Raw genomic sequence first — 23,362 nt, 5'->3', positions numbered from 1 at the left:
GATATATGATTTGTATTTTCTCCCAAGAGTTAGTTTTTAAGACGTTTATATTTACATTACTGATTGAACCTTAGAGTATTCTCTCTAAATAGTATTTTTTAATGGATAAGAAGGTAGATTGTTTTAGCATCCTTTCTTACACTAAATATGAAATTCTCAACCTCAACACTATTGCCACTCTGGGTTAGATAATTATTTATTGTAAGAGTCTGCCTTGTGCGTTGAAGGACGGTTAGCAGGATCCTTCCACCACTAGATGCTAGTGGCACCCCTCCCCCACCAAGTTGTGACAACCAAAAATATCTCCAGATATTGCCAGATGTCCTCTTGGGAGCTAATCATCCTGGCTGGCAACCACTCTACTAAGTTAATTATATGTTTATGTTTGAGATAGGCAGAACATTTTAATGTTGCTTATTCCTAGTCCTCTACTATATTTCAGATTTTTGCTTAGAAAGACAAAGCCAGATTACAGCACCAGCCATTCTGCAAGACTCACAGAAGACGTCCTCGCAGATGAGAGGGACGACTATGATTACTTGATGCAAACGTCCACGGTATGAGGTTGCAGCTTCTGTCATTTATTTCTATTTGTCAGTGATCATGCTTTGCATTTCAGATAGTTAACGTTGATTCGTACTATTTAGCAAGCTTATTTTTAAAATAATTATTCACTTATATCTTGGGGACTGAAAAGTTGAAAGACGTATGTATATTCTAATGGATATTATGCAATAAGAGAGCTATTTTAGGAAACATAATCCTTAATGGCACCCTCAGTCCTGATTTTGTTATCTTCTTTCTTGACGGCATTTTATTTGCCACTTAAGTTTTCCAAGTACATTTTGCAGTTTCTTTTGTCTCAGTGATATGTCTGCAAGATCATTTATCGTACTTTGTTAGAGGTCAAGGTGTCTGCCATTTTGAATTTTTAAAACACTTCTCATAAAACGCCAAATGGAAAAAAAATATGTAGCTGTGTCCCTTTAGAGTTTCCCCCATATTTGAACTTGACTTTCACATATCAGATCTGAACTATTTCAAAGTGATTTTAAGGGTTCAAAATATTATGTTAGTGATAGTATATTCAAGGTATAAAACAGGTATAAAACCTGTAGCATAGATTATTGTTCTGGTGTAAGCTTGAAGAATTCAAAGCTTACCTGCGTAATGGATTGATGGTTTTATCACATAAACATACTATATATGTACTCCCCCATCCATACATACTTGGAAGTATAAAAAACTTCAGATCATCTTTTGCTCAGATAGTCTTTTCTCTTTTTCCCATTATTTCTGAAATAATTCAGGATCTCTGTTTTAAGACTTTTCCTTTGCCACATCAGTCCTTTGTGCCTATAACATTTTACTTAGGCCAAAGGTTTTTTTTTTTTTTTTTGCTGCTTTAAACTTTGGGTTTTGTTGTTGTTGTTGTTATAGCATAATTGAATATACTATTATTAGTATTGAATATACTATTATTTTCTTTTTTATTGAAGTATTGTTGATTAACAATGTTGTGTTAGTTTCAGGTGTACAGCAAAGTGATTCAGTTATACATTTGTGTATATTGGGTAGGCCAAAAAGTTTGTTTGGGTCTTTCCATAACATGTTACGGAAAAACCCAAATGAACTTTTTGGCCAACCCAATATTTTTTTCAGATTCTTTTCCATTATATCCATTACAAGATATTGAAGATAGTTCCCTATACTGTGCCATACAGTAGGACCTTCTTGTTTATCCTTTCTACATATACCAGTTTGTATCTGCTAATTCCAAACTCCCAATCCATCCCTCTCCCACCCCCCTCCCCTTGGCAATCCCCAGTCTGTTCTCTATGTCCATGATTCTGTTTCCGTTTCATAGACAGGTTCATTTGTGTCCTATTTTAGATTCCACATATAAGTGATATCATATGGTGTTTGTCTTTCTCTTTCGGACTTACTGCATTTAGTGTGATAATCTCTAGTTGCATCCATGTTGCTGCAAATATGCCAAACGATTTTAAACAAAGACATATCTTCTTAGGCAACTTAAAGACATTGCAAGTCAAAGTTTTGTTTCTTTTTGCTTTGCCAATACTTGGTGTTGCTGTCTTGACAGTACTATTACTCAGTGAGAATCTTTCCTGGACAAGAGCCTGCCAGCGTCTGGGTGGGCTGGATCACGTCCGATTTCCATCAATATGACACAGGCTTTGACTTGGACAGAGTTCGTACGGTGACCGTGACTCTAGGAGATGAAAAAGGGAAGGTGCATGAAAGGTAGGTTTTCCTCGATTTCTTACATGAATGACATTTGATAAAAATGTTGATAAACCTAGGCATTTTTTTTTCTCTTGGATTTTATGTCCAAGATAATATTCTGTTGATAGGAACAGTGTAATCAAACCGTTAATGTCCATGTCCTTTTTGTTACTCATACAAGCCGGTAAGGAATCTGAATATATTAAAAGTGCAAAATCTTATAAAGTAAGAGCAGTGCATCTCTTTGGGGTAATAATCATATATTCCTTCAGGTGACATCGCACACGACTAATGACTTGGGTTGCCATTACTTAGCCATTGTGTGAGGATTAGAGACAGGTGAATGTGAGGCATTTAGCCTGTGGTCTGATCTGCACCTTGGGAACTGGTTAGGAGGTGGGGAGAAAAAGGTGAAGACAGTGTGGGCTAGTGGTTTAGACCAGGTGGACGCATTTGAACTCAGACTGAGGAGCCGTGGGTTCTTTCCTCAGCTTTGCCATTGACTCGCTGTGTGGCTTTGGGTAAGTCAGTTACAGTTTCTGTGCCATCATTTTTCATTTATAAAACAAAACAAACCAAACTCAAACCAAACCTTCAAAAAAGTGAAGAAGGCTATCTTCCTTGCAGAATAAGACAAGAGAAGATCTGGCCATTTTCATCTACCTTTTGTGCCCGTGCATCCTCTCTGATCTGCTGTGATGGGTCTCATAGAAAGAGCCCCCCCCCCATAATGTTGCTTTTCTTTAATACCTGCACCATCATTTTTGGTGACCGGAAGCTCCCTCCCCTGCCTTCAGGTTGTAACACTTGAACCGCAATGAACTTAGCACTTGAGACAGTGAGCCTAGCAAAAATTCTCCAATGAACAGTGCTTTACGTCAGTAGCGGGGGGTGGGGGGGGCCCAAATCACCTGTTTCCAGGAATATTCTGAGGGATATATTTGATTTTCAGAGATGGAGACAGTGAAAGGAGATAATATAGGGATATGGTATCTGATTGATGTTTTTGGTGTAGGAAATACAGGCTAGGGAAGGTTGTTGAATCTTACATAAATAGAGCATAGAAACACAGCCAACTTTTGATTATTCAGAAACTGACTTTATCTCCGCCTTCTTGCTCTTTTCCTCCTACTTGCCTGTGTTTGCCCTTTTTGCCAGCCTCATTCATACATGCACTGCACAGTAGTAGAGAAAGGGAAGGAGGTGAAACTCAAATCACTTAAGTTTGCTACTCTCTCTGGTAAAGGTTTTGTGGAGGGTGAAACTCAGGTGGGGTTTGTTGTTAATATCACAGACCTTGCGCACATCCCAGCTAAGTCTGTCTCTCATAACAGATCACCAGGAATTGTCCAGAAAGGGGCTTAATTTTAGCCAAATTTTATATCTATCGAATCACTGACAGCTCATGTAGAATTGGCCTAAAGACTTTGATAGTGTTCAGAAACAGGTGCTTCTCATCTCAGAACAAGTGGTTTAAAAACAAAAAAAAAACCCTTGAGATTTGTGACCACCTAGAGGGGTGGGATAGGGAGGGTGGGAGGGAGACGTAAGAGGGAGGAGATATGGGGTTGTATGTAAACGTATAGCTGATTCACTTTGTTATAAAGCAGAAACTAATACACCATTGTAAAGCAATTATACTCCAATAAAGATGTTAAAAAAAAAAACCCATGAGAATGAAAATTACCAATTTGGATGATTATTACATAGTTAAACTTTTTTTGTGTGTGTGTGTGTGTGTGTGTTAGTTTCTGCTTTATCATAGTTAAACTTTTTTGAACCTCAGAAAAAGGTCCAGTTTGGTTTGAGTTTTTGGAGGGAAGGTGCAGGTCACTTCTTATCCTTGGTTCCAACTCGTTGACCTGTCTTCATTAGGTGTGAAATTGAGAGATTGGAAGACCTGACTCAGAATGTCCACTGAAGTCAATGGAGTTTTGCTCAGAATCACAGAATCGGGCCCACTGTACACCTGTCCCATTTCAGCATGAGCTTGTTGCTTGCACAGCATAACTTAGGTTTAGTTTGCCAGACGTCCATGCTTTCCACGCTACCTGTGCTTGTTCAAAGATAAACATGTTTTTTTGCAATTCAGCATCAAACGCAGCAACTGCTATATGGTGTGTGCGGGTGAGAGCCTGAGCCCCGGGCAAGGACGCAACAACAATGGCCTGGAGATTGGCTGCGTGGTGGACACCGCCAGTGGGCTGCTCACCTTCACGGCCAACGGCAAGGAGCTGAGCACATACTATCAGGTATGTGGTCAGGGATGGCCTTGTGCTTCCAAGGAGGAAACCTTTATTCCCGTTAGAGAGGAGAACACATTTTGCAAGATCAAAAAGTAAATTATAAGCTAGAAGGAAATGAAAACACAGATGAGTCAATTCTGTATTTTTACTTCTGTTTGAGTAATAACAGTGCCATAAGCCCTTCAGAGTAAACAGTACATTCCTCCAAAAATGTTCACATAGTCCTGAAATGAAATATTCCAAATAATTATTGAAAGAGAATATCTGCATGAGAGGAAGAAAAAGTCTTTTTCTGTAAAGTGTTTCTTAGGTGTTAGGAAGAAAATATATTTTTGTGTGTGTTCCTTCCTTTACTAATATTATTAAATTCATTTGATTATTTAAGGTGGAACCAAGTACAAAATTATTTCCTGCAGTTTTTGCGCAAGCTACAAGTCCCAACGTTTTTCAGTTTGAGTTGGGAAGAATAAAGGTAAGAAAGACTCATTCCTGGTATTATATTTGGGTTGTTTTTTGTTAGGAAATAGCATTTACTTCTTCTTCAATTAATTCCATACGTTATTAGTACTGATATTAATCACATAAATCATTCTTTAAAAGTTTCCATATTTGAAAATTCTGTAATCTCGTTAAGGTCACTAGAGTAACATAAGTAATTAGAAAGGGTTTTCTTTGGTTATCATAAGTATATTATTCAATAAAACTAGCCTTGTACAGAACACAAATGCCAAATTACATACAGCTCAGTAATCACTGAACTCACGGGTAAGCTAGTAAACGGGCTTGAAGAGCTGAAAGTATGCTACATTGTGGTAAATGCGAGAGTGGCAGGTATTGAGTACTCTGGGAACATAAATGAAAGGACAACTAAGTAGGATGGGGTGGATCAGGTAAATCTGAAAGAGGAGATGACATTTAGGTTGATTCTTAACTGTTGAATTACAGATCTCAGGGTACATTTGCTAGGAGAGGGCATTCTAGACAGAGGGTGAGAGAAAGTGAAAATACATAGGCATGAAAGTGCTGAAGGTTAAGGAATTCAGTGTGACTGTAACAAAGGATGCTTCTGGGATGTGGCTAGAGATGAATATGGATGGAAGGTAGTCCAAGTTGAAAAGGCCTTAAATGCCATATTAAGAAGTGTACACCTGTTCCCTAGGCAGTGGCGCTTTAGTGGAAATTTGAAGCAGGGGATTGAGTATAATCAAACCTGTTTGGGGAAAATATGTTGGTAGTAATGTGGAGAAATATCTGCCCTCAAATGAATGAGAGCAGGCAGTAATAATTATCTATCAACAATTTGATATTGTCCACATGGGAGAAGATGATGAGATTCACGAAAGTCATCATAGAGAGAGAGTGAGACGTAAGAAGATGTTTTAGGGGAGAGATTAACAGAATTTGTCAATGAATTGGTTTAATAGGATTTGTTGAAATTGGATTTGGTGCTCAAGGAGAATGAAGAATCAAGGATTATTTTTTTTTTCTTTTTTTTTTACTTTTTTTGGGGGTGGACTTTTTTTTTTTAATTAAAGTATAGTTGATTTACAATGTCGTGTTAGTTTCAGGTGTACAGCATGGTGATTCAGTTGTGTGTGTGTGTGTGTGTGTGTGTGTGTGTGTGTGTACTCCTTCAGATACCCTTCCCTTATAGGATATTACAAAATATTGGGTATAGTTCGCTGTGCTATACAGTAGGTCATTGTTGGTTATCTATTTTATGTATAGTAGCGTGTATATGTTAATCCGAAAAGGATTAATTTAAATAATTTTAGTCTGGCCAGCCAAGGGGTACTAATACAACAACAAGCAGAAGAGCCTGCTGAAATTCGGGAAAAGGAATTGAGTTGAAATTCGCAATTGTAATCAATGAGATGCTGGGCACCCCTCAGGGTGAATGTAGTAGACAGTTTTACCATGCTGGCTCAGTGACCTTGGACATATTTCTTAAACCATATGAGCTCAGTTTCTGCCTTTGTAAAATGAGATTCCAGCTGCCGCAGAAGAGCCAATATGATATGGACTAAAGGAATCTGTGATTTTTGTTAAGTAGGAGGGCTTTAGTGACCTTGCCAGAAAAATTTCAGTAAAATGATGGAAGAAGCCGTAGTATTTTTTTCAAGATCATTCAATTCATATTATTATTTGAGATTGAACGTGAGGGAAAGGAGGCAGCAAGTTTGGATGACTGAAAAAAAGTCAAAATTTGACAGAAAAGTGGTAGTTTCTCAGAACCCAGACTCTGATATTGGTCTATTTGACATTTATGTTTCGTGTTTCATAGATATTGCAAATTGGATATGTCCGAAACTGGACCGCTGACCATCACTCCCCCCTCCTCCTGACTTGCCTGATCGAGTCTTCCTGTCTGTCAGTTAATAACTCAGACCCCAAACCTTGGAGTCATCCTTGGCTTCCCTCCTTTACATTCTGCATCCCAGTTCCTCCCCCCAGCAAATCCTCCACCTCTGACCTCTCCCACCACCCCTCCTACTGATCTGCCCTCCATCACCATCGTTTCCCATCTGTATTTCGCCACTAGCCTCTAATTCATCCTCACCCCTCTGTTTATCATAGAACAATCTGAGTGACTGTCGTTATTTTAAAATAAAAATCAGACCGTGTCACTCACTTCACTGCTCGAAACCCTAGAAACCCTGTTTCCCTGAGAGTAAAAATCCGAGGTCTGATGATGGTTCTCAAGTTCTAAACCACCTGACCTCCTCTAACCCCTGTGACTTCATCTCCTCCTGCTGACCTCCTCTAACCCCTGTGACTTCATCTCCTCCTGCTGACCTCCTCTAACCCCTGTGACTTCATCTCCTCCTGCTGACCTCCTCTAACCCCTGTGACTTCATCTCCTCCTGCTGACCTCCTCTAACCCCTGTGACTTCATCTCCTCCTGCTGACCTCCTCTAACCCCTGTGACTTCATCTCCTCCTGCTGACCTCCTCTAACCCCTGTGACTTCATCTCCTCCTGCTGACCTCCTCTAACCCCTGTGACTTCATCTCCTCCTGCTGACCTCCTCTAACCCCTGTGACTTCATCTCCTCCTGCTGACCTCCTCTAACCCCTGTGACTTCATCTCCTCCTGCTGACCTCCTCTAACCCCTGTGACTTCATCTCCTCCTGCTGTCCCCTCCTTCACTCCACTGCAGCCACCCTGGCCCCCAGCTCTTCCTCAGACGTGCCACGCAAACTCCCTCCTTGGGTTCTTTGCATTCACAGTTCCCTCTGCATGGAAACTTACTCCCCTGCATATCCACATGGTTCTTCTCTTTGGATCTTTCTGTAAATGTCATCTTCTCAGTGACACCATTCTGACCACCCTGTTTATTATTACTGTCCTGCATTCTGATTCCCCCATCCTGTTTTTTTTTTTTCCTCTCCGTGACCTCTTTTCTAATAACTAGTTAATTACTGATTTTGTTTATTTTATGTCTAAGGAAAAAGAAATGGAAGCTGTATGAGGGTAGGGATTTTGTCTGTTTTGTTTCACTGATACATTCTCAGTGCCTGATACAAGTGCCTGGGTTTTTTGTCCCCATGAGCAGAAGGGAATAGGAAAGTAGCTTGAGGATGAGCAAGTCTAAATAATGCAGTAGAGAAGGTTCTAGAGGAGAGGGAGAAACCGAAGGTAATGCGGAAAGATGAGATAATTGTTTTATTGGCCCAGAAGAGGCAGGCAGGGGTGGTATCACGATCATAAATGAATGAATAAGCTTTGGCAAAGTAGAGACTTTTCTTTCCCTGAGGCCAGACTGTAGGAATTGGAATGGTTGAGGATACATATTAAAGGTGGAGGAGAAAGAAATTGTGTTTCTTGTTTAATAGTCAGGTTTATCTGTTGAGCTGTGTCTGGTATATTGCTGGTTACTCAAACCTGAGAAACCTGACGATGAGTGAGGGTGTGAGTAGTTTAAGGATGGATGAGGCGGGTGACAAAGGACAGACAATAAGAGAGGGAGAAAGCCAAGTGGATGTGACCAGTCTTTCAGGATGTTTGGATGAAAGCAGCTAAAGACATGCCAAGCGTCCCTGAGGACGCAGCTTGGTAAAGATATAGGAAAGATACCTGGCTATACTCTCTTGCTCTTGCATTCTCAGTGTGCCATTGAGTATATGGGAAGGAGACATCCCCAAATTTTCTCCACTTGTCCTTTCAGAAGCAGCTCAACCCAATTTCTATTAGTTTTTGTATTGACTCTACTCAACACGTAGCGTATCTGTCATTATCTCCTTCCTGTGCAGAACTCTAGTCATCACTTTATGGACCCCCCCAGGAGCGTCATCCATTCATTCTTTTTCTGCTTCCCCATCTCCTAGAATGTGATGCCTCTCTCAGCGGGATTATTCAAGAGCGAGCACAAAAACCCCGTGCCGCAGTGTCCCCCTCGCCTCCACGTGCAGTTCCTCTCACACGTCCTCTGGAGCAGAATGCCCAACCAGTTCTTGAAGGTAGACGTGTCTCGAATAAGTGAACGCCAAGGCTGGCTGGTGCAGTGTGTGGAACCTCTGCAGTTCATGTCTCTCCATATCCCAGAGGAGAACAGGTCAGGCCTGAGCGTCCTTTACTGTCTGATGGGGACCCATCAAATTAGATGCCTACCCCAGGGTTCAAGGGTGGTGCTGGGGAAACAAAACGGGGTTTAAAAAATACTGATTTCTTGGGGCCATGCAGACGTTATTTTGTACATCCTAAGTTTAAGTCTGTGTCTCAACTCCTTGGTTACTGAAACAGAATTATTACAGGTGAAGAGGTGATTTGAGAGTGTATGATCTCTTTCCTCATTCTTGTTTTGCTTATGAGAATAACAGTAAGTAAAAATTCAGACACGTACAGCTGCCATCTGACTTAAGGCAGCCGAGTAAGAGAGTATCACAGAACTGTAAGATAGTAAAGAGGGAATCAGAAAAATCACTTAGTTCAGTCCTTTGTTTGACAGATGGGAAAAACTGAGACCAAGAGATGTCGATGAAAGAGCATTGTGAAAATACCTTGAGGGCTTTGGAAACAAGTTTATACGCACTCTAGACAGTCATAGTAATAATATGAAGTACACAATGTTCAGAGGTGGCTTTGTTTATGAGTTGTAGTCTTTCCATGTGAGAGCCAATTAAATTGCAGAGATTTCATTTTAGCAACCTCATTATCAATAAGTTTGGGACCAAGATTTCCCTCCCAAAATATCATTAAAAAGTTAAGTCACAAACTGAGTGAAAACATTTCATGAAAACAATGCAAAGGCACACATATTTGTTATTTTTCTTATATTTTAAAACTCTACTCTTAAAAAGCTGTAGAAGCTTTGTTCATTTTTATATATTTAGACATGCTTGGCACTTTTATTTTCTTTTAATACCTTTAAAATTTAACCTGTGTTTTGGAAAACAATTGGTCCGTTCCTCAACAAGTTAAATACAGAGTTACCATAAGAGCCTTCAATTCCATGCCTAGGTATATACCCAAGGGAAATGAAAACATGTCCACACAAAAACTTGTACACGAATTTCAGAGCAGCATTATTCACAGTAGCCAAAAAGTGGGAACAACCCAAATGCCCACCAACTGATTCGTGGATAAATAAAGTGTGGTGAATCCATACTGTAAATCTATTTGGCAATACAAAGGAATGAAGTACTTAAATGTGGTACAAAATGGATGAAGCTTTAAAACATTATACTAAGTTTTTAACTAGTTACACTACTACCACACGTTATAGGATTCCATTTACAGGGAAAGTCCGTAATAGGCAAATCTTTAGGGAGAGAAAGTAGAATAATGTTTACTTAGGGGAGGCAAGGGCAGTGGACCTGAGGAGTGACTGCCACTGGGTACTACTGGGTTTCTTTTGGGGTGAGGAAAACGTTCTAAGCTTAGATTATGGTTATGGTTGCCCGGTTCCATTAATCTACTAAAGCCATTGAATTATTTATTTTAAATAGGTAAATTGTATAGTATGTAAATGATATCTCAATAAAGCTGTTTCCAAACAGAAGAAATCCAAAGAAAAATTAATCTGGCCAGGTGAATTTTTTTTAATCCATTAAGTATTTATTTGTATATTTTTAGGTGAAATAATTAGAGAGATATAACATTCATAATATACTCTTTAGAGGATTCAATTTAATTTCATACTTTTTATTTTATGTGAGAAAAGTTATATGGGAATTTTGCATCTAATGTTTTAAAAAAGTTACTCTGCAACCAAAAGAAACATCACATTTGGGAACGAATTTTTCTTTATAAGGGAAAATATTCTCTCTCTATTAAGCAGAGAGTTTTAAGGTTGTGATTTAATATGTTGGCATGTCATAGAAACCCAACATACACTCCTGCCATAGTAATGTATCATTTATGTTAATTACCTGTGATAAGTTATATGCAAATGAATGGATAATTTAAATTCTTACTATAGGCTGTAAAGAATTTGAGTCAATTTCCCAAAATATATGAAATGCAAATTTGTAAAAAAAAGTGTCATTGGAATCAGGTTGCAGAGAAGGTAAGGATAGGAAAATAACAAAGCCAGGACTGGTCCACAGTCATTCACATCACACCATCATATGGTTGCACATTGGTTTCACGCTTCGTAGAAGCCAAAGAAAAATCGGATGTGTTTCAAAATTCAGATTCCAAAATGGAAATGCCGACTAGTATTCAAGTAGAATCTGTTCCTCATGCCCCAATAATATGACAATTAACTAATATTTTAAAAATTGAATGGTAGTAGATGTATGTCAGTCCTCTGTTTCTTTCAGGAGATATCTCCCCATAGTTCATAATTTAATTTACTTATTTTTTGGGTTGTTTCCCTCTTTAACTAGGCAGTAAGCTCCCTTAGGGCAGGAATCTTGTCTGTATTGTTCACCATCGTTTCACCAGTGCGCAGTGATCAGTACATAATAGGTACTCTGTAATATTTGAGGAATAAAAGAATGATATTGAGTCATGAAGGAAATTTCTCCCCTGGAGACTTTAAAGACTATAATGAGTAGTATTAGTCAGATTTTACTGTAATGGCAACCCCCAAAATTTCGGTGGCTTGCAAAGAAACCTGTATTTCTTGCTCGTGTTACATGAGGTCGTGGGTCCACTGCTGCTCTGCTCCAGGCTGGGGAGATGGTCTGCAGATGTGGTTCATGTGCCTTCTTGCCCAGCTGATGGGGCAGCCCTGATCTGGGACGTATAGCTTCCATGGTCAAGGGTAGATATGAAGGAGGGCTAACAGACCTCTAAGAGTTTTCTTTTCCCTTGTGGCAGATGTTCTATCCAGTTACATTTTATTGACCAAAGCAAGTCAGGTAGTCAAGCCCAAAGTAAGTAGGGTCGATAAGATGACTCCATCTACAGGGAAGAAAGGAGAAGGAGGATATTTACTGACAACAATACAATTTACAGCACGCGCTAAAGATGTGCTAGATGATATATTTGGCGTTGTGCTTATAACAGATAAAACAGTGAGTTATTTCTTTTGCTCTCCTCCAGTTAAAGCCGTTGTTCATTAATGTATGAATATTGCTACAATGGGTTGGTGTGGAAAGACAGACTGAATTAGTTGAGGTATATCCTTTGGTTTGCCTTGACCTAAGTCAGGTTATGAGAAGTAGACTACAAATCCTTCCGATTTCTCCCATTCATTCATTCATTCCACAAACATGTATTAGTGCCCACTGTGTTCCTGGCACTGGATAGAAAATAGTGAGCAAAACAGACATGACCCTTACCTTAAAAGACTGGTCTGGTAGGGAGGAGGGGTGCTTTATAGGAAAGAACATGGCATCATAAAATGAATCATGGGGGGTGAATTGGGAGCGGCAGCAGCAATGTAGATTGTAGAGTCCTTATATGTTGTTTCTAGAAACTGACATTTTGAGATTGATCAGACAGTAGACTGAATTGCGTTCTTCAGTAAGGACCTGGAGTACAGATATTCTGTGTTGCTACAATAAATGGATTTATATATTTTGGCCATCTGCCAGGCTGAGGGGTGGGTAACAGTCTTCTTGGGAGATTGAAGAGCCCAGTTAAGATATGGGAATCCTCCACTACACCTTGAGGTGGCGGGGGCTTACTCAATTATACCTTTCCAAGAACTAGGTGCTAGCAACTGGGCCCAGCAGATGTGTGGTTTCCTGGAAGTCTAGGTGGTACACAGGGTGGGTAATTATTTGCTAGGCATTTTATAATGCATGAATCCTCTGACTCTGAGAGTCAGAAGGTGGAGTCTGGAGTAAGTCTGCACCATCAAGCCACAGTGGGTTTTAGCAGAATGCCTGTGACCTGAAAAGCACAGGTACAGTGGATAGGTGGGGTGGGCAGGATGACAGGGTATCTAAGGATAGTGACAAAGCTTAACAATAAATAATCACAAATAATTATTCAGTACCCATTGTGTGCTAGGCTCGGTGCTGGATGAATGCTAATAACCACAGTATATAATAGCCCCTGTCCTGATGAGCTTATATTACAGTCTCACAAAAGATACATTGCAAGATGAATGAGTGGTTCCCTTGATTTTCAATATATCAAGTTTCTACCTTTAATACTATAGTGTTGCCCATGAACAATCTATGTAATTTAAAGAGTTTAGAAAAATTAGCGCATCTAAAGGAATTATGTGCTCTTAAAACTGATTTTCTTTTAAAAGGAATGACTTGACTTTAGGTACATTCTGGACATATGCTTAAGGTTTAATTGCGTTGAAAGGTCATGGTGTGTGGTAGAAGCAAAGTGATCTGATATAAACTCAGATTCCCAACAGAAACTTCCCTGAGTGAAAATGTCCCTAATAGTGTTTGTTTCATGAGTGGCACATACCTCGTGGAAACAGGGTGGCATTGGCATATGTTTGGGTCTGTGAGGGACGTGTAAGTAGGTAAATTATGTCAAAGGAATTATCCCTCTGTTTACCTACTGACTGGTTACACTCAGAGCTGATCCTAAAGTCAGAGACAGAGCAACATAGCCTAAGGCTAAGTTTTCTGGCTTCTTGAAGCAGGTTAGCCAAATTGGAAAAGGAGATTCAGGATTTTTCAAAGAGTGCTCAAATTCTGAAAGGAGAGGAGTCCCCAGGGTCAGCTTGAGACCCAAATATCTAAAAGAGATGTTCAGAGTCCTGAGGTGATGAAGAATGAAGAAAGCTCCAAGCACTAGTGACTGGAAATTTCCAACATCAAATTCTATCTGGAAGAAGACTTAAAAACATCTAGAACTGATTTTTTTAAATCTGTGCTATCATCAAACACGTCATAGAAAACTAATTTAAAAAATAGTTTCTGTTTCCATAACTTGTGACATCAACGACATATGTAGATTTCTCCTCTGATGGAGGATCGTTTTCAAAGTCCATGTTTCACTTCTCTTGTCTCCAGATCCGTGGACATCCTGGAACTGACCGAGCAGGAGGAACTGCTGAAATTCCACTACCATACTCTCCGGCTCTACTCGGCCGTCTGCGCGCTTGGGAATCACCGGGTGGCCCACGCCTTGTGCAGCCACGTGGACGAACCGCAGCTGCTCTACGCCATCGAGAACAAGTACATGCCCGGCTTGCTGCGCGCCGGCTACTACGACCTGCTCATTGACATCCACCTCAGCTCCTACGCCACCGCCAGGCTCATGATGAACAGTGAGTTCATCGTCCCCATGACGGAGGAGACGAAGAGCATCACCCTCTTCCCCGACGAGAACAAAAAGCACGGCCTCCCGGGCATCGGCCTCAGCACCTCCCTCCGGCCGCGGATGCAGTTTTCCTCCCCGAGTTTTGTCAGCATTAATAACGAGGGTTACCAGCACAGCCCCGAGTTCCCGCTGGACATCCTGAAGGCCAAGACCATACAGATGCTGACAGAGGCCGTGAAAGAGGGCAGCCTTCACGCCCGGGACCCCGTCGGGGGGACCACTGAGTTCCTGTTCGTCCCCCTCATCAAGCTGTTCTACACCCTGCTCATCATGGGCATCTTCCACAACGAGGACTTGAAGCACATCTTGCAGTTGATTGAGCCCAGCGTGTTCAAGGAAGCTGCCGGTCCCGAGGAGGAGGGCGAGTCGCCAGAGAAGGAGCCCTGCGCGGAAGACTCCAAGCTGGAAGGCGCCGCTGAGGAAGAAAACAAAGGGGGTAAGAGGTCCAAGGAAGGCCTGCTCCAAATGAAACTGCCCGAGCCAGTTAAATTGCAGGTAATCAGAGAAAAAGATTGCAGTGAATTTCACGACCTATTAACACTGACCTTTGTCTCTTTTTCTGTGTGTGTCTGTGTGTGTATTTGTATTCCTGGGTAAAGATAGTTCTTCATAAAATTAACCAACTTCCTGTTATGCCTGGGGACATGCCCATCTAATTTTCTTGCATTTGGAATGAAGTTCGTGTATTTTCCAATTGAGTCAGTTGACACTTTTTTTTGTATTTTTGTCAAGGTGGTTTCCTTGGTCAAGTACGTCTGCCCGTCGTACACGTGTGTATGTGGCATGTCGCTATTTCTCTGTGTGTATGCATATTTGTGCGTGTGTGTATGTCTGTCTGAAAGGAGCCTAGGAGATGGGTTTTTGTCCTGCCGGTGTTACCGAGTCCAAGCTCATATTGCTCGCCGCACTGTCCAGTAAATCGAGAGACGAGGTATTGGGGCAAGGAATAGTGACTTTATTCAGAAAGCCAGCAGACCAAGAAGATGGGGGACTGGTGTCCCAGAGAACCATCTTGCCTGGGTTGGGATGCTGGTTTCTTTTATAGAACAAAGAGGGAGAGGTGTGGAAGTAAAGTTAAAAAAAAAAAAAAAAGGGCAAGAAGTTATTGCAGATATTTCCTGGTTCTGGCCAGATTCAGGAGGGGAGGTGTTAATTTCTTCTTCCTGCAGCCATTTACAGTGGGGGCCTGGTCAGGATGTTTCCTGTGAGCTTAAACAAAGGTATTTTAGCTTAATGTTCAGGCATGGGATGCAGGGTCCCTGGAGACGGACCATTATGTATACTTTAAGCAACATCCCTTTAGTGATCAACTTGTAGCAAAAGCAATAGAATATAAAGGTTAAAGTAAAAGAAACGAATCCAATATGGAGTCACATTTGTTCTTCCCTGTTACATTTCTTCTCCCTCTTATTCATTAGCAGTTTCCTTGCGTCTCCTTGTTTCCGTGGATGCATTTCACCGACATTCTGTTGGAATGCCTGAAATGCAAGGCTTTCAGTGCCTGTTTCCAACCGCACCTCTACCCTTCCAACCTTAGGACGCTTGCTCACCAGTAGGTGTGTCCATTCTCACACGCAAGATTTTACTTCCTGCCTGTGTTTCTAAAGAATCAAAGACCTTGCCTGTCTTTGTGCTCATCCAGATGTCCCAAGGACCCTTTCCTAACGCCTCTTTGGTTCATTAGCATCGGTTTGTCTCTTGCATCCTTGACACCCTTTTTTTGCTCTTCCTTCCTCAGTCAGCCCTGATCGAGGTCTTCCTCTGAGCCAGGCCCTGGGTACTGGGTGAAGGAAGCTCACTATCTCTGGGGGAAATATACACTTATTTATATGTATTCCTGTTAGAATATCTTATTGTTCATTGCATTAAATGCTCAGAAAGAAAAGAATGGATTTCTAGAAGAGAGAAAATTTCAACTGGAATACTGTGAGTAAGGTGAGGGAAGGCCTTGCTGAAAGGGTGACTTTTTAGCTGAGGTCAGATATTGAGGAGCGGGAGTTCAGTACTTGTGAAGAAGGAGGGGAAGAGTGTTCTAGAAGCTTTTCACCTGGAGCACGGAGCATGACAAAGGCTCTGACTCGGGAAGAGATCAGACCAGTGTCTGCGGGGAAGGAGGGTGAGATAATAGGCAGAAGGCAGTTCATACAGAGTCTGGCTGTTTGCTAAAACCAGCCATATGGTGGATTTGAATTTTATTCTAATTTCAATTAAAACCTCTGAAGAACTTTAGCAGGATAATTTTATTCTGAAAATCTCAGTAGAGCTCTCTGTGAGGGGAGTAAGAGAGGGTGGTCATCCAGAGCCCACCTAGTAGGACGGTGTCATGCTGGTTCAGACCCGAAGGGGACAGTGCTTACGCTGGGGTGGGACAAAGCCAAAGCGGATGGAGAGAGGGACATAGACGCTAGGGCTGTCTCAGAACTGGCATTGACAGAAATGGCCATGCTGTGGATGGTGATAGACAGGGTTTTAAAGTCCTCTTTAACACTGCTGTGTATTTATATCACAATTGGTATAAAGTGTATTTAAATGTTTCCCTACACTTGGGCAGAACATTCTCTGGAAGGCATGTTTCTACTGATGTGCCGTTATCAGTTAAAAATCCTTTGGGCTTCTGGTAAAAGAATACCCAGCTGACCATTTAATGAATAAGCAATAAAACCACTTAGTTAACTTAAAGTCTGGAGGTAGACAGTCGTAGAATGAATGTCGTAGCTCAGTGGTGTCGTCAGGAACCCAGACCTTACTATCGTCCTGCAATCGTCAGTTTATGGTTTTTATCCTAAAGTGTGTCACCTCCTTCTTCCTCCAGTGATCGTGTCATTAGCCAGTTTTTTTGAAAAGAGGGTATTCTAGCCTGTTATTAATGGTGAAAAATCTTTCCCAGAAGACCCCTTGCAAACTTCTCTTCATTATCTCATTTGCCTCTAGCTGCAGAGGAGGCTGGGACAGTAAGTGTTCATCAGAGGGACATCAGAGGGTATTTGCCATTTGGGCTTAGACGAATTCTGTTTCATCCCCTGGGACCGAGCGCATTGCTATCTACATAAAATCAGGATTCTGTTAATAAAGGAGAAGAGTTGACAACTAAGCGTGTCTGCCACAAATTTTGATTTGATATACATTAACTAAGTTGCAGAAATTAAATTTGGTGTCTTTTTAATCGTCTCTTTAGATGTGTCTGCTACTTCAGTACCTCTGTGACTGCCAAGTCCGGCACCGGATAGAAGCCATTGTGGCCTTTTCAGATGACTTTGTAGCCAAGCTCCAAGACAATCAACGATTCCGCTATAACGAAGTTATGCAAGCCTTAAACATGTCGGCTGCACTCACAGCCAGGAAGACAAAGGAATTCAGATCACCGCCTCAAGAGCAGGTATGAGAATGAACTGAAAGGTCTTCCTTTTACTTTGGGTTTTAGTTCATTCAGGTTCCACACATTGCAAAATGATACCAGAAGTTGCGAGTGTATTTTTCTTCTGTTCTCTTTAAACTGGCTACGTTCGTTGAGTCAGTATTCATAGGTCTCACCAAAATTACCTACTTATTTGGTCTCACCAAAATTACCTACTTATTTGGGCTCACCAAAATTATCTAATTATCTGTTAGTTTAAACAGATGAGAGACTTATTAAAAGGTATCAGGTGTATTATGGACTTTGTGGAAACCACTGTGCCAGATTCTGAAGTTCTTCAAATAGGAATAATATCCAAGCACAGGTGGGTCTTCGTTGGCTGGCACAGCACCGCCCCAGCTAATAGGCACCCTTGACTCCTAGGACTTAATACTTTTCATTTTGTGTCTCCTAGAAGAACCCAGTGTCACTGCCACCAGTCTTGCAGGAATAATGATCACCTCTTTGTGGTTCTTCCTCTGGTTGCTCACCTCCAAACCCAGGTCTCCCTTGGGTGCAGCAAAACCAAGAGCCTATGCCTAAACCCAAGAATGAGCTAGTCTAGGATTGTGCATTTTTCTGGCATCCACCTCAGGATGGGTCTCGTAGTGTGAGATATTACCAAAATGTAGCTATGGTGGTCACAAGGTATAACTGACAGATCGCGTCTTCAATATCTTACCTTGCTGTTTCCCTCTATGTCCAAGATACCTCTGAATGAAAATGTTTAGGGACTAATTGCAGAATTTATCTTTTTCTCACCAGAATGTAATTTCTTTGAGGGAAGGGACATGGAATCTTGTTTATTGCTGTAAACAACATTTACTGAGGCAGAGAACAAGTCCAACCTCTCCCAGAGTAATTCCATTTGTTAAACTACTATTGGGAGACTTGTGCTTCTGGAAAGATGGAGTACATGTGCCTTTCCCTATTCTTCCTTCTAAGTACAACTGTAACCCTGGACATTACATAAAAGACAACATAAGAAGACTCTGAAAGATAGAAGAAAGAGTGGCTACGGAAGTTGGGAGCTGAGGAATGACGTGGTGGTGAGTTCCCTGGGTTTTCTTTTTGCCTCACCTATCCCAGACTTGGAGCTAAAGAAGCCGGCAACCCAGAAACGCCAGCGGGCATAGACAAGAAAAGCCCCAACAAGTGCCTTCTCTGTCTAGCCAAAGGACCAGAAAAACTGTCTGTTTTTTCTAGCAAGACAGAAAACTTTTAGGTAATGACCATGCTACTCCAGCCAAACACCACAGTAAACCCTGTGCCCCACCCCCTACCCAAACCAGCAGACACTGAGTGGAGAGCTTAGACTTCCACTCTCACCAGGCTGTACACAGGTGCTCCAGCTGGGACTGTGGGGAGCTGGGACTTTATCCCCGCTGAGTGGTAATGACACCTACCCCTTCCTGAGTGTCAGTAGAGGCCAGGGAGGGAGATATACCAAGGCACTCTTACCCTTTCCAGCCAGGGTTGTGTGACTTCAGGTCCACTGGGGACCTGGATCTCCCAGCCTCACACAGCAGAAACAAGGTCCCCTCTCTCCTTCACGGAGGTCAAGTGGAGAAATGAACTTTTCACTCCACCTGGCAGTAATGAGGGACCCCAGCCCTTCTCCTGCTGGATAGTGTCAGAAGAAGCCAAAAGTTTAAATAAGAACCAAAGTCTCATAACATAATACCAGAAGTGTCCAGGTTTCAATTAAAAATCACTCATCACACCAAGAACCAGCAAAAACTTGAATGAAAAATGGCAATCAATAGATACAAACTCCGAGATGACAAAACTAAAAAAAGAAGGTTGCAGCAAAAAAAAAAATAGAAGATGCAAAGAAGAGCCAAATGGAAATTTTAGAGGTGAAAAATACAGTATCTGAATTTTTATAAACCTTCAATGGATGGACTTAACAGCAGAATGGAGGAAAAAGAGAAAAGAATCATTGAACTGAAGGGAGAAGAATAGAAATTACCTAGCCTGAAAAACCAGAAAATAGAGTGAAAAAAAAAAGAGAGCTTCAGGGACGAGTGCAAATATAGCAAAAGGTCTCACATTTGTGGCATTAGATTTCCAGAGGGATAAGAGAAAGAGAGTGAACTGAAAAAAAAAAATACTTGAAAAATTAATGGTTGAAAGCTTTTCAAATTTGGCAAAAGGTACAAAGATAAGAGATTCAAGAAACTGAGTAAATCCCAAACGAGATACCCACCAAATCTAAACCAAGACATGTCATTGTCTTTAGTTTTCAGAAGTTTGACTAAAAAAAATCTTGAAAGCCCTGAGAAACAAATGACACTCATAGGGGAAAGACAATTCAAATGACAACGGATTTCTCATCAGAAAATATGGAGGACAGAAGGAAGTGGCACAGCATTTTTCAAGTGCTGAAAGCAAAGATCTGTCAACCAGAATTCTATATGCAGTGAAAATATCCTTCAGGAATGAAGGGGAAATCAAGACTTTCTCAAATGAAGGAAAACTACCAGAATTTGATTACTCTGAAAGAATGCCTTCTTTAAACAGAAGGGAAATGATGAAAGAAGAAAATGTGAAAAATCAGGAAGGAAGACAAAACAACACAAGGTGTTAAGGGTAAATAAAATTTCCTTCTCCTCCTGAGTCTTCTAAATTGTTTGATGGACAAAGCAAAAATGGTAACTGTTTGATGTGTTCTAAGTGTATGCATAAGAGATATCTAAGGCAATTATATTTTCAGTGGAGAGAATAAGGGACATAAAGGAAGATAAGGTTTCTATACTTCATTTAAACTGGTAAAGTATTGATACCAGTAGACTGAGATAAATTATGTATATATTAATATAATATCCAGTGCAACCACTAAAAATGCTATGCCAAGAGATACACTAAAAAATACCACGGATAATTCAAAATGGGATCCTAAAAATAGTTCAAGGAACTCAAAGCATGTTGGGAAAAATAAATCAGAACAAACAGAAACATATCAGTAAATTCATGAATATAAATAATCTAAATACACCAAGCAAAAGACAGATATTGACAGAGTGAATTTTAAAAACTTGGCCTAACTACATGCTGTCTACAAGAAACTCACTTAAAATATAATTAATATAGATATGTTTAAAGTAAAAGGATGAAAAAAGGTATGTCATGAAAAATTAATCAAAAGAAGGTAAGAGCAAAGAAAATTATCATAGACTGACAGGAACATTACAAAAGGATAAAAGATCAATCCACCAGGAAGACAAATGTGTATGCACTAAACAAAAGAACTGCAAAATAGGTGAAGTCAACACAGATAGAACTGAAAGGAGAAATAGACAAATACACAATTTTAGTTGGAGACTTCAACACCCCTCACTCAATATTTGAAGGAAAAGCTAGATGGAAAATCAGCAAGAATGTAGGAGAATACAACAGTGTCATCAACTAGCAGGATTTTTGGAAATTTGTAGAACACTCCACCCAATAACAGAACACACATTTTTTTTTCAAGTGCCCATGAAACATTTGCAAAGATGGACTGTATCCTGAGCCATGAAACAACCTCAACAAATGTAAAAGAATTGAATTTTTTTATACAGAATGTTTTTTTGACCACAGTGGAGTCAAATTAGAAATCAGTAACAGAAAGGTAACAGGCAAATCTCTAAACACTTGGAAACTAAACAACACACTTCTAAATAATCCATAGTTTGAGAATCAAGTCTCAAGGGAAATTAAAAACTACATTGAACTGAAAGAAAATGAAAATATCACATATCAAAATTTGTGGAAACAACCAAAACTGAAATTTATTGCATTAAATACTTAACATTTAAAAAGAGAAAAACACTCAAAGCAATAATCTAAACTGCCATCACAAGAATTTAGAAGAAGAGCAACATAAACCCAAAACAAGTAATACAGAACAGATGAGAAATGAATGCAAACTGAAAACAGGACAGTTACAAAAATCAGTGAATACAAAAGCTGGTTATTTAAAAATATTTGTAAAGTCAATAAAACTCTAGAGAGACTGACAAAGGAAGAAAGAGAAGATACAAATTATCAAATCAGGAATGAAACAAGATATTACTACAGACCCTACGGTTGTCAAAAGGATCATGTGGGAATACGTATATGCATACTGTATGATTCTATTTATATAACGTTCTTGAAATGCCAATAGTATAGAAACGGAGAACAGATTAGTGGTTGACAGGAATTAGGGATGAAGAGCAAGCCAGATGGAAGTGGGTGTGGTTATAAAAGGGTAACAGGAGGGATCCTGAAATGATGGAATTGTTCCCTCTTTTGACTCTATCAGTGTAAGTGTCCTGGTTGTGATTCTGTACTACTGTTTTGAAAGATGTCACCATAGGGGGTAACAGGGTAAAGGGTACACAGGAGCTCTTTGTATTATTTCTTACAATAGCATGTGAATCTACAATTTTCTCAAAATAATAGTTTAACAAAAAATTCAAATACAAAGCTCTAAAAAGAAAACTTACAATTGTTTCCTAAAGGAAAATTATGGAACAGACTTTTCTTCATTTATGAATTTAATACTATTCTTCATTTATTAATTTGATGCTATTGTATCTAAAACTAAAACAAATGGAAGAAAGTTTCTTGCAGTTTGTTTAATTGAACCATTAATGTTAGAAAAAAGCATAGTTATAAAGCATATATATAAAGCATATATATAAAAAGTTATATTACTCTTCAATTATGTTTGGTTTTCCTTCTTTACTGTATCCTTCTAAAAATAGTTCTTGAAAATGTTCAATAAAGCATGGAAATTAACTGGAAAAAAAAGAAAATTTAGGGAAGCATAATAAAAAATTTTAAAAGCAACATTTAGATCTTGATTGAAGAACGCCAAGTATACAAAAGGGCTAACATTGTGGAATTGAGAAAGAGAAAGCAAAAGACATAAATATTTTTCAGCATGCTAAGATTTGAATGATTTATTTGTGGTGTTTGTTGGATTGAGTGATAATGATTTTTTGTCTGTTGGGCAACTATCTATGAATACTGAAAAACAGATTTTGAACATCTTTGGTTTTTATGATCTTCTTTGCTGTGCCATTCCTGAATTCACTTTTCTTTTACTCTAGTTCTTCCTCTTTTGTTTTTCCAAACTTTCAGATCAATATGCTTCTCAATTTTAAGGATGACAAAAGCGAATGTCCCTGTCCCGAAGAAATCCAAGACAAACTCTTGGATTTTCATGAAGATTTGATGACACATTGTGGTAAGGTCTTCTTGACCTACAACTCTTACTAAATGTATATTTTAGTACACATATACTGGTACAAAAGTAAGTATGTATGTAAATACGTTCAAAAATGTACACGGTGCCTGTTAGGAGTTCATATAAGAATATTTGTTATGGGAAAATGGTTAACTAACCCCCGTGTGGGAAGTCATGAGGGGTACAGAGATCAGAAAGGCATTAAGACCAAGCAGGCCATGACCAAAATTCTTTCTCTATTTTCCCTCCTTCCCTCAGTGGCCTGGGGAATGGGGACATGTAACCAGGTGCTTTTGGCAGAGAGGGGAGTGTTAAGTTAATTTAGTCTCAGGAAATTTGATCACAAACAGTTGTATTTAAACTGGTTGAGGGGCCACTTTTTAGGACTGGCCTAGGAAATCTGGCACATATCTTTTGAAATTAATTAAGACCTAAGGAACTCCTGCATTAAATTATATGTCAGTAGCCCAGATCTATTAAGGGGATTCTCCCTTATTTTTATTCTAAGAACTTTTAAAATGGAATTGATTGGATGTTCTGAATGTGTGGTTCTTTCTCCCTTTATGCGGTG

The 23,362-nt window shown here is 39.9% G+C and overlaps 1 protein-coding gene across 6 annotated transcripts in view; it reads left to right on the top strand.

Moving 5' to 3' along the window:
* Nucleotides 1–23,362, top strand: part of RYR2 (ryanodine receptor 2) — a 777,004-nt gene that overhangs the window by 540,905 nt on the left and 212,737 nt on the right. For all 6 annotated transcript variants that reach the window (XM_082407544.1, XM_082407541.1, XM_082407542.1 and 3 more), the window contains 8 exons: nt 443–557; nt 2,105–2,265; nt 4,340–4,499; nt 4,879–4,965; nt 8,821–9,047; nt 13,870–14,674; nt 17,355–17,555; nt 22,686–22,791. In XM_082407544.1, the coding sequence (XP_082263670.1) occupies nt 443–557; nt 2,105–2,265; nt 4,340–4,499; nt 4,879–4,965; nt 8,821–9,047; nt 13,870–14,674; nt 17,355–17,555; nt 22,686–22,791 (1,862 nt within the window). The remainder of the gene's footprint in view (nt 1–442; nt 558–2,104; nt 2,266–4,339; nt 4,500–4,878; nt 4,966–8,820; nt 9,048–13,869; nt 14,675–17,354; nt 17,556–22,685; nt 22,792–23,362) is intronic.

The sequence above is a fragment of the Balaenoptera borealis genome (genome assembly GCF_965194805.1).
Source record: "Balaenoptera borealis genome assembly, chromosome: 10".
In the NCBI taxonomy this organism is placed as follows: domain Eukaryota; kingdom Metazoa; phylum Chordata; class Mammalia; order Artiodactyla; family Balaenopteridae; genus Balaenoptera; species Balaenoptera borealis.
Note: the sequence above shows the minus strand (reverse complement) of the source record. Positions and strands in the feature narration are given on the sequence as shown.